This window comes from Chaetura pelagica, unplaced genomic scaffold (assembly GCF_000747805.2).
Source record: "Chaetura pelagica isolate M959 unplaced genomic scaffold, ChaPel_1.0 scaffold298, whole genome shotgun sequence".
In the NCBI taxonomy this organism is placed as follows: domain Eukaryota; kingdom Metazoa; phylum Chordata; class Aves; order Apodiformes; family Apodidae; genus Chaetura; species Chaetura pelagica.
The window spans coordinates 279,171-290,614 of NW_009954304.1; the positions used below are offsets into that span (position 1 = coordinate 279,171).

General features: G+C 38.1%; 1 protein-coding gene across 1 annotated transcript; it reads left to right on the forward strand.

Annotated features, from left to right (window-relative positions):
- The first annotated feature begins 1,077 nt into the window (after positions 1-1,077).
- CBLN2 (cerebellin 2 precursor) lies at positions 1,078-3,399 on the forward strand. The gene is made up of 3 exons (XM_010003910.1): positions 1,078-1,197; positions 2,093-2,212; positions 2,482-3,399. The coding sequence occupies exons 1-3, from the start codon at positions 1,078-1,080 to the stop codon at positions 2,677-2,679; spliced, it is 438 nt and encodes a 145-aa protein (XP_010002212.1). The 3' UTR covers positions 2,680-3,399.
- Positions 3,400-11,444: the final 8,045 nt, after the last annotated feature.

Genomic DNA, 11,444 nt, shown 5'->3' on the forward strand with positions numbered 1-11,444 from the left:
GCGCGGCCATCCCCGCCCCTAGCCCCCCGTGACTACACGCTTATTCGTTCTTGCGCCCGTCTCTTAGTTCTGACCCACTCGCTCAGTAGCAGTTTTGCAACTCAACTCCTCAGGAAGAGTTGGGTAAATTCTTTTAGGAGGCTGTGAGGCTTTCCCGGGGTGGTGGTCTTGGTGTGGGAAGGGGTAACGCTGAGCTTCTTGCCCGGTCCCATCGCTCGTACAGAGAGGACTTTTAAAGTGCGAGTTTGTGCCTCGAACGCCTGCGAGAGCACCTGGAAGCTGAGGATTGCCCCGGCAAGACAGGGGCTATCCTGGGGGGAAGGGTGCACATGTCCCCCCCGACCCCCCCAGCATGTTCGGTCGGAAATGCTGATTTTCAGGGCAAGAGGAGGACAGAGATTTACCCAGGAGGAGTCGCCGGACCTGCCTGTTCCGAGCGCGTTTGGCAGTGTTACAGCATCTCTCAGGGAAAGGGAGGGATGAGGAAGAAGAGGTGTTGCCCGCGTTATGAGAAGAGGCGAATGGGTGTCCCCGCTGGGCTATAACGGAGCAGTGTTATCCTGCACGGCATACGTCCCATCCTTCCACCTGGTTTTTTAGATGCAATTTACTTTTTTTCTACGGCATCTGACTCATGAAGAAGTATTTGCAGAGTCAGCCAAAATTAGCACACGCAAACTCTTTGCTCTGGGTTTTTCTTTTTCCACCTGTCTGTCCTGCTGTCATTCATCTTGTCTACCTGTCCTTGCTAATGAGTTTGCACAGCTATTCCTTGCCTACAAGATCTCATAAAGTCAGATCAAGAGAGAAAAAAAATTAAAAAGAGCTTGCTTAATGTGTAGCCTTCTTAAGACGCTTTACCCCGCAATGCTGAGTTCTCAGGAGTATGAAGGGGTTCTTCCCTCGGTGTTCCAACAATCATGGATTCGGGGTTTTTTTAAATTTTTTTAAATTTTTTTTTTATTTATTTTATTTTTTCCTTTCTTGGGAACAGTAGGGTTTGGCTATCAGGGAGGAAAGTCTCGGGATTTGGGGTTTTTTGTTTTCGTTTCCTCCTGCTTTGTGTTTTGTTTCCTGATGAAAACAGAGGCTGTAGCCCGGGAAGCTGAGCGGGGCCGGGCGCTCCGGGGACGGGCACAGCGGAGCGGCCGGCTCGGGCTCGCCCGCTCGTCACAGAATATCGCCATGGGCCCTCGGGTTGTTTGGTTTTGTTTTTTTTTCCCTCGTTACCCCGTCCCTTAAGACAGAACAGACTCCCCGTCGCTGGAGCCTGGCAAGGAAGTGAGCGGATGAGCCGGGGTCGGATCCCCATCAAATGGGCCGGTTTCACAGCGCCAGCCTTCAATGGGGCAGGATGCGGCTGGCGCTGCCCCCCGGGGCTTTGTTCCTTTGCCGGAGGGCTCAACTCTTTATCTTTTTTCCTTGTTTCAAGATGTATATAACAAATTAAACTTGTTGTCGGGGAGGAGGAGGAGGCCCAGTTCTGTCGCCCGAGGAGGGTACGGGACAGCCGGCCCAGCCCTCCCGGGCAGCAGAGAAGCATGAGCCGGCGGGTATTGCTGGTGCTGGGCGACGTCTTCCCTTTTTCGCCCCTCTCTGCAGAACGACTTTAGTGTTATACCCTATTAAACTCGAGGGCAGGTCTGGTTTCAGTAAGGCTAGCTAAAGAAACCTACATTTGCATAGTGTGTTGATGCGTTTCAGGGTTTTTTTTTTCTTATGCTTCTTTCCCCTCCCTCCTTACCTCCCCCCTTCCGTCCACCCCTCTGCTACTGCACCTTTGCTTTATTGACAGTGCAGTGTGGGCATTTGCACTTCATCTAACAGGCTTTGGAGATCATATTTGTGTAACTAAACCATTTTATGAACTGCAATGCTTTTAAAATGCCCCTGTAACTTGGCTCCTTTCCCCTGCAGTGCACTTTTGATTGTGCTGCAAATGCTATTTCAGCTAGGTTTTTACATTGGTCATGGAGCTTATGTCAGATTTTCACTGACACTTTTCTAAGGTGCAGCCTGATTTCTCTCTCTTTTTCTCTCCTTTTTCTGTTTTGTTGTTTTGTTTTGTTTTGTTTGTTTGTTTACTTTCCAGGTATTAGTTAATATTGGCAACCATTTTGATCTTGCTTCCAGTATATTTGTAGCACCAAGAAAAGGGATATATAGTTTCAGTTTCCACGTGGTCAAGGTCTATAACAGACAAACCATCCAGGTGGGTTAAGATCTTAAAAAGGTGCTGTCTTTCCTTTTTTTTCAAATGCTTATTTCTAAACACTAATGTGTACTTATAAAATCAAGTGAAGAATGAGACTATAGGTTATTTTAGTTAAAGGAGTTTGTGTGCATGACAGAAATCACACATTGCCTTGGCTTAATTCAACCCTATTTCTAATCTGCACAAAAGTTTAGTGATGTGCATAGGGCAGAAAAGTCATCAAGAGTATTAAGAAAACTCAGATTCTCTTTCTTTGCACTTTTTAGGTAAGTTTAATGCAAAACGGCTACCCAGTGATTTCAGCTTTTGCAGGGGATCAGGACGTCACCAGAGAAGCAGCCAGCAATGGGGTCTTGCTCCACATGGAAAGAGAAGACAAAGTGCATCTCAAACTGGAAAGGGGTAACCTCATGGGAGGGTGGAAATATTCAACCTTTTCCGGCTTCTTAGTATTTCCACTATAAAAGAAGTCCAAATAGGAGACAGATCCATGAGCCAGAGCAAGGATTCAATCATTAATGACACCTTGAACTTGGCAGCACATGACAATATTTCCAGTCACCCCGTCAGACTGTCACTGTAGAAGAATGATAACCTTCTAAAACTCCAACATTTGCTTTGAATATTGACAATTCCTCGGGAACCTGCGCCTCTAATTAGTTTTAGATGAAAGTGATCTTTAGGAGAAATGAAATTATCGACCTGAGCAATTTGTACCTGTGATTGTAAAGTCAATTTTGGATTTTATTGTTGGGATCATTGACTTTCTTATTCTTTTTTTTATTAGTTTGGTTTTTTTCCCCTCTTATTTGTTTTTTTTTCCTCTTTTTCTTTCTCTTGTTGTTGTCCCGATGAGACAAATTACTTGGACCACACAATTGCTTTGTCAAAGGCTCACTCCAGAGCCAAGAAGAATGAAGCATTCAGTCCAATGAGGTGTTCTTTCCATGCTTTATTTCTTTGTGTTGTATAGCCTTAAGGAAAAAAAGAAAAAAAAAAAAAGAAAAAAAAAGGGAAAAAAAAAAAGAAAAAAAAAGAATGGCTTCAGTCTCAGTCCTGTATTTTTCTGGGGGAGGGGGATTCTGGACATTACTGTGTCAAGAAGTGCTTTATCCAGTGAAGCAAAATTTGCACGATTGGAACCTTATTTGTTTTGTGTTGTTTGTGTTTTTCATCGACTTTTTTTTTTTTTTCCTGATTTTTGTTTGTGTGTGCTAAAAATGTAAGCTAGATTGATCAATAAGACAAAACAAAGCACATATATACCCTGTAGCTCTAAGTAAAGCTAACCAGTGAACAATTCTGTCTGCACTTTCCAGCTGATCTTTATAGACCTATTTAGAGAAAGAGAAACAGAGAGAAAGAGCGAGAGAGCTACATGATCCTTCAATTGCAATCTGGAAACCGGTAAAGGAACTGACATTTCTGAATTGTCCTGACATTTCTAGAAGCAACAGTGGAGGCTTTGAATATCTTCTCTGACCGTACCCGAAAATATATCCTCTCTTTACATTACCAAGAGTATTTTGGGTGCTTTTATCTGATATTTATTTGGTGTATTTGTCCACTAATGCTTGAGTACACATTATGGGAGCATGGAATTATGGCAAAACAAACTTCTCCACTTCCAAATCAAATACAACCATCTCCACTTGACTTGTGAATGGCAAATATGGGAGGAGTTACCAGTAACATCTTTGACAGCCTTTGGGAGAGGGGTCTCAGAGGATCAGGAACTGCACCAGAAGTTGCATGGGTGCCATGCATTTATTAGCAGGGTGTGAGCTTCTCGATACAAGTGGCCTCAGTTCTGGGGGTGGACTGATGTTGATATTGGAGATTAGGAAGAGTTACTACCCAAGTGACAAGAGGTAAAATATCAGGCTAATATCAAATGCATCCTTTTACCTCATTCTCAATAAACAGGTCTTGTTTGTTGTTTTTTTTTCTTTTGCGTTTTTTGTTTGTTTGTTTGTTTATTTGTTTGTTTTAAGTGGAGGTTGATGTAATAGACAGCGTGCTGAAGAAAATCTTGCTTGAGGAGGTCCAGGAGGAATATTTATACTATATAATATGATTTTTATCTTATTTTATTTAATTAGAAATATTTTGTCTTGCTATTGTTCCCACAAGGGTGGATGTATATAAGGATTTATTTTTGTCAGATTTACTCCTTTGCCACAAACAAATAGAAAGCAAAGGCATTTTCAGCAAATTGGTGGTAGTTATGTTGTATTTCAAAATGATGGTGGACATGCCATTTTCATTGTAAATTTATCATTAAAGGGACAAAGTCAATTAAAGTCATATATTCTTTAAAAAATCTCATCAGTGTTGCTTATGATACCTCAGATGACTAAAACTTAAGCTAATTTAGGGGTTTTTTGTGTATTTTCATCATTGATGCTATTCGTTTGCTTTGATATTTCACTTTGCTGGTTACTGAACGAATGGGTTTCTGGTTTTATTTTTTTTTAATGGATTGCATTTTTTAGTTCCTCGTTATGAACTGGTATGACTTGCAATGTTTCTAGTTGCAAAATATCACAGGGCTAAGTTTAAATACATGGAATAAAACCCGAGTCAACAGCAACATTTTTCTATTAAAATAACAGGATTAGTAATGAAGGCAGTTGTTTCAATGGTAGAGACTGTAAAACTATTTTGAAATCTAAACTTTTTGTGTTCAAAATTTGATCATATCTCCTAAGAAAATAGACATTGAGGTGGGCGTAAGGTCCAAGTTTCAGTTTTTATTACATTCCTCAGTATTTTGAACTTCTGGTTACTGTAATCAGTTTTACTTGTCCCATTTATCTCTGGATTGATTAAGGCAATGACATCTTAGTTCTGGCTCTCTCCTAAGACAAATAGGGTCAATGACAAGGTTTTGCTTGGACATATTATTGGAAGTTTCTTAAGCCACTGATGCTACAGAATCTGAATATCCCACTTCATGTACTCAAGTGCAGTAATTCTGACCATGCTTATTTTATAAAGCTAACTATATTCTTCTTTTGAATATAAAGAAGGTCTTTAATATACTGCCTCTCTCTTCTACTCGTTTGTCCATCATGCTAAGTTATAGAGCTAGAACTGTTACATAAACAGTTAAGTAGAAACCAGGCAGTAAATTCTTCTTGTATATGAACTGTAACCATGGCACTTTTTGAAATTGTTCTGTGCAATATTTATTTTCTTTTTACTTAATTTCGTATCTGACTTTGAGAAGGTACAATCTGTGTGCCACTGGAAACAGTAGGCATTTCATACACACATAAGATGTGTATATCCTGACATAGTTTATGTAATAAGGGGGAAATTTACAACCACCATAGAATGCAACAAGAAATACTGTCTGAAGCCACTTAAAGGAGCCTCCCGGCACATTAAGAGTAAGCTTATCTAAAGTAATATATATATAAATAAATACATTGAGTGACATTCAGAATTGGTATAAATTCAGTGTTGAAGGGCAGCATGGGAGTTAATAAGCATAAAACATACGGTAGTGAAGCAGGCCAGGGGCACAGTAAGGGCTCTGGTTCCTGTGGGAGTAATAACACAACATTCCTTCCAACAGCTTTTAAACCTTCTCATAAGCTACTGTGTAACACAATCATAAGATATTCCAATGAAAACACTGTATGTTTCATTGTTTTTCCCCACCAGGGACCAGTTGTGACCCTTTCACCTGTGTGTCTTTGGGAGTCACTGCTTTAGTGTTCCTGGGGCACACTTTTGGCAGGGTAGAAAAAAGGACATAAGTTAGGGGTGATAAATATTCCTCATATACTTTGTTGCCTTCCTTTGGGTTTTTGAGTTTTATATTCAGAGTCTGAATAAGATCTTCCAAGAGCCTGTGTGCCCTTACTTCACCCGAGGCAGTGGGTGTGATGGATGTGCACTGTCTCTCATTACTGGCCAGCATCTTTCAAGCTGGATCTGTTTATTTTGGGTGGGAGGAGGAGATAGACAGAGACAGGAAAACTGAGGGGTTGTTTAGAAGTTACATTGTGTTTGTTGGCTCTGACTTTTTTAACTTTTAAAAGAACATTTTGTTTTTATTGACCAAATTTATATCTTGGACAATCTGTCAAAGTAGAAGATAGGCTAAAAGGGCTTGTTTGCTGATGGAGTTTTTCAGAAATAGCTGAAAGTGGTTTCATGTCCTTGTAATGTGACATTGATTTCTAGAATAGGCAGGGTCACAGGTAGCATTGTTTAAAAATAGCTGTTATAATTTATAGTCTACTTCAATCCAAGAAAACTCTAGTGTTAACAAGCACTTGAAAATCAGTGTCATAATATATTTCATTATTTTCATTACAGTTAAAGTCCATTAAACAGTTACACATAACTAAATAAAAACAATTGTTTTACCTGGTTTTATTTCTTGTTGAAAGGCCAGAGATTGTCATTGAGACAACACATAATTTCTAGATTTGGAACCACACACTGTCTTGAACAATTGTTCCAGGATCATGTTGGATGAGGTGTGTCATATGCATTTTTAATCATAATGGTAAATAATTATTTATTGTAAAATATTCATCTTAACGCAGTAAATTCTTTTTTTTTCACTTTTCTTCATCGGTCAGAATGCTCAAAACAGGACTTTATGATTGTTAGCTGCTTTTTATCTAGGTCACATTAACAGGTTATAAATTTCTGAGAATGATTTACATCCATTGTGGTTGTGGTTAGACACATACTAGGTGGCTAGCCAGACGATAGGCAAACCTTTTAATCAGCACCTTATATAATGAAGTATCAGCAAAATTCAAGTGCTCCATAGTAGAATAAATACATTGTTATGTAATGCTGATTTATTAAAGACCTATAGCGGAGCTTATGAAAAACATCAATCGTATTTGACCTGAATTGTAGGTTTGGGGTTTTGGTTGTGATCTACTATTAGATTTACTTAAAAAATCAGTGACAATAATCAGTGCAAACCCTTAATTAGCACAATAATAATTCCTTAAGTGTATTTAAACTTTAAATGTATTTAACACTAATGATAATTCTGATAATGCAATCAAAGCCCTACAAATATATTTGAACATACGTTTTAAATCAATTTTCAAAAGAGTAATGTTTCTGGTCATATCAATATAATCACACAGCTAATATTTTTTCTTTTATCCTTTATCATTAAAATCCAAAACTGCTGATCATGTTTTATACCATCTAAGTGTAATAATGAAAGTACACTTAATGTACCAAGTTTATCTAACATACCACATTTCTTCCCAGGTGATACACATTGAAGTATTTTGTGAATCCTTTCTGCTCTTCATCAGCGAAATAAAGGTGTTTAACTTGCTTGGTCTCTGCAGATCACATACTACAGATAGTATAAATAATGGCCTAGCAAGACATGGAGAAGCAAATAATGAGTACTATTATGAATTCTGCACTAAAAAAAAATAAAAAATATATCAACAGAAATTCAGGTTGTATAGACAAATGCTTAAAAAAATTCAGAAAATATTGAGGTTGAGTTTTTAAACTAATGTTCCTTATACTACTGCCGTTGTAATAATGAAGAGCTATTTTTACTATGGAAATCTAAAAAATAATTTAAATTATTTTGTTAGATTAGCTGTAATAAACAGACTCTTGTTTAGAGCATAGATATGACTCAACAGAAATGTAAGTTCATCAATTAGTAATGAGTAGTTATTTAGCATTCTCACTATATCTGTTATATTGCAACTAATTAAAACTACTTCTTTGGAATGCTTTTATTTCTCTGTCTGTGCATACCCACACATGTGCATATATGTACACATGTACAAAAATAATATTTTTTTTAGCTAGCAACGGATGGACAGAGTTTAATTTTTCTTACATAGTATGGCCTCCCTTTCTCCAAAGCATTACTCTGACAGATTAATTGTTATTTTATTTATTATAATTCTAAACTTGAAACTGTTCATCTTTGCTTACATCCAAAAGTGCACAGAGTAATAGCAAATGGCAGTCTACATTTCAGTGCTGGGAGCTGACTGAGTTTAGATAATACTACAGTACAATTAAGCAGAGTTAATAATAGAAGACGTCTATTGCAGCAAGATCCATTGAAAGATTTTGTGACAAGCAAACCTCTAGTACTGTGGGGAAATTGCTTCAAAACATCAGCCAGGGACATCTTACAGACCAGAGGTTCAGTTTGTGTTTCTATTGACACTGGATGGGAAACCTGCAATATGTATTAAAACTGAAAGGGAAAATAACATCCCTCTACTTAGTTGTTTAGCAACATTAATCCTTATATGCTGACTTAATTTTACTTGTGTGACTATTTTCTGTACATTGTCACATACCAGAACCAATAATATAGTTATTTCAGTAGAGAAAGGACAAAGGGTTTTCAACTTCATATTTGTTCACTAGGAGAAATAACCTCACACAGAATTTATGTTGCTCCTATAGGCTTTTATGCCAGAGAAAACATGAGAAATTATTTTTAAAAGCATCTTAAAAATTTTCTCTTAAATTATTTATTATTGTGAACAGCAGAATTTTTTTTTTGCCTTGTTCATAGTATAACTGAGGATATTTTTAGGATGGAGATAAAATGATTATAGTTAGAGTCTCTAACACCTGGTTTCTTCCCTATCCTAACTTCTGGAGAGCCAAATGTTTCCACTGGACTTTATAATCTCTCTAGACTTAATTGTCCCTTAATCCTGGCTGTCTAGTAAACCCAGTCTTCCCTAATTACATCACCTGGGTAGGGAAAGCATCCTTTTTTCTTTTTCTTTACAATGGTTTCTATTATTTACTTAACCTACATGGACTGTGCTAAAACCTTGCAGCAGACAAAAGGAGATTGCCACTGCACTTGCCTCTCTAAGACACTTGTTTCTCTTCTGCCCTTTCTTAACCTTTCATAAATATTTCAAAGGATGCTTTTCCATTCAGCTTTTCATTTATAACTATGTGAAACCTTCTTCATGCAAAATGATGACAGCTTTAGTTGGCTGCTCACAAGTAATCTCATCCCTTAACTCTGCAGCCAGAGAACCCAGTGCAGTTAAGAAAAAATAGAAATTTAAATATATTTTACTATATGTTTGATACCATTCAGTTTGTTCTCTCAGAAAGCATGATTTGCATAAACAAGTGACTTGGCACCTCTCTATTTTCTTAATTTAAAATATCCATGTGAACAGGGATACTAGGAATCTCCTCTTTTTCTTTTATGGCCCTTTTAGAAAATGCAGACCATCTCATATAGGTGTTAGGGCATTGGACAAGAGTGAGAAACAAGATTTTCAAGTACATGAATTTAACATGAACACCTCGTTAGCAAGAGAACAATCTGCAGGGGACAAGGGAAGAAGGGAAGGGAAGAAATCCTACGAACAAACAGAAAGGTCACTGACAGCTCTTTGCAGACACATCAATCTCAAAAGCATATGACTACATGTATGCATGTGCACATGTAAACCATGGCTGTAAGTGACAAGTTGTATGTAAAACACTTTCCTAGAGTTCTGACTTTGATGGAATTAACAATATTACATGAAAATATGTATGCATTTAAGGTGGGATTAAATATGCACATGTGATTAAAGATTGTACTGAACATTTTATAAGGGCAATGGCTCAATACAGGTGTATTGCACAGTGAGTACACTCAAGCATGGAATTATGCACTATGTAACAAATATCTAAGCTATTCTTGAGCAAACTTTACAAAACTGTATTTATGGAGCTATGAGAGCCAGGGATCAGAGGGCAGCTAGTACCTTTCAGACTAGTGGTCTCATTATAACTTGTGAGAAACAAACATTTTTATGTTTTTCCCTTCCCCTTAATCAAGAAGCAGTTTACCTCCTGAAAACAAAAGTAGAACCCACATACACTGTGTAGCATGATCCAATTTTTACTGAAAGTAAAAAGAGCCTTGCTTATTTACCTTCACATCAAGATCCCCTCCAAGAGGTTTGTCTATTACATGCTTTTTACTTGTGCACTAATGTTTTTCAGAACTTCATAAGTTATATCTGGTTGAAATGATTGAAAGTTGGTTTGCAAGTGTATTTCAGTTATGTTAAACCGATTTCAGTATGTTAAACCCATAAGCATGATGCTTTTTTACCAAACTACTTATTGTACTGTAAACAAGGCTTAAAGTATCCCCAGTATGCTTAGAAAGAGCCAGACTCAGGATATCTGTTGGATATAGACTGTACTGCTCTGGTCTATCCATGCCCAAGGCAGCCAGGTGCAGTGAAAGACAATTTCAGGCAACATTTAATTGGCATGTCAAAGTACAGACTCAGTATCTCAAGAGTACTCTGGTGCTGAGCCAAAGACTGCAAATCAGTGTATGCTGTCTTGTAAACAGTATACATGGTGAATGAATCTGGACTGGAAAAGAAGTTCTCAGCTCTATGTAACTGCCCAATAATGTAGATTTGTACTGGGAAACCAGAAGTGGGCATGATACTCCACATGTAGTCACAAGTGCCAAATACAGAGGATCTTGATCTGCTGGCCAAGCAGTTGCTAATTCATCCAACTATGCAATAAACTTTTTATGCTGAAAGGAGGCATTGCTGACTGATATTCAGCTTGTTACCCCAGGTTCTCCATTTTCTTTTTGCAAAACTTATTTCTATCCAGCCAGTCCAGTCCCAGACAATACTGCTACAGGTGAATATTTCATTCCAGGTTTAGGGCTTTCTACATGCCTTTGTTGAACTTCGTAAGTTTCTTTCAGCCCAGTCTGTCCCACTGGATAACAGCCCTGTTGTTTATCCTGTATAATACTTCCCCTAAATTGGGTTTCATCCACAGATTTGCTGAGGGTGCATTTTGCACTGACATCCAGGTAGCTAGTGAAAATACTAAATGGTACTAGGCTTAACACTCACCTGTGAGGAAAGCCTCTAGTGAACATCTGGCAAACAGGTTCAAACTGCTACTCATTATCCTTTGAGTATCCTGAGCCAACCAATTTTAACATCCATCTTGTAATCTAAGCATCCAGTTGATATCTCTTTACATTGGCTACAAAGATACAATGGGAAAACATGTCAAAAAACATTACAGGGTCAAGATAAAGAACATTCTGTGGTCCACCAAGGTAGTCATCAGAAAGGAAAATCAGGCTGGTCAGGCATGATTTTCCTTTTGTAAATCAATTGTGGTTGTTCCCATTCATCTTCTTGTCATTCATATGCCTATGAATGACTTCCATATGTGGATT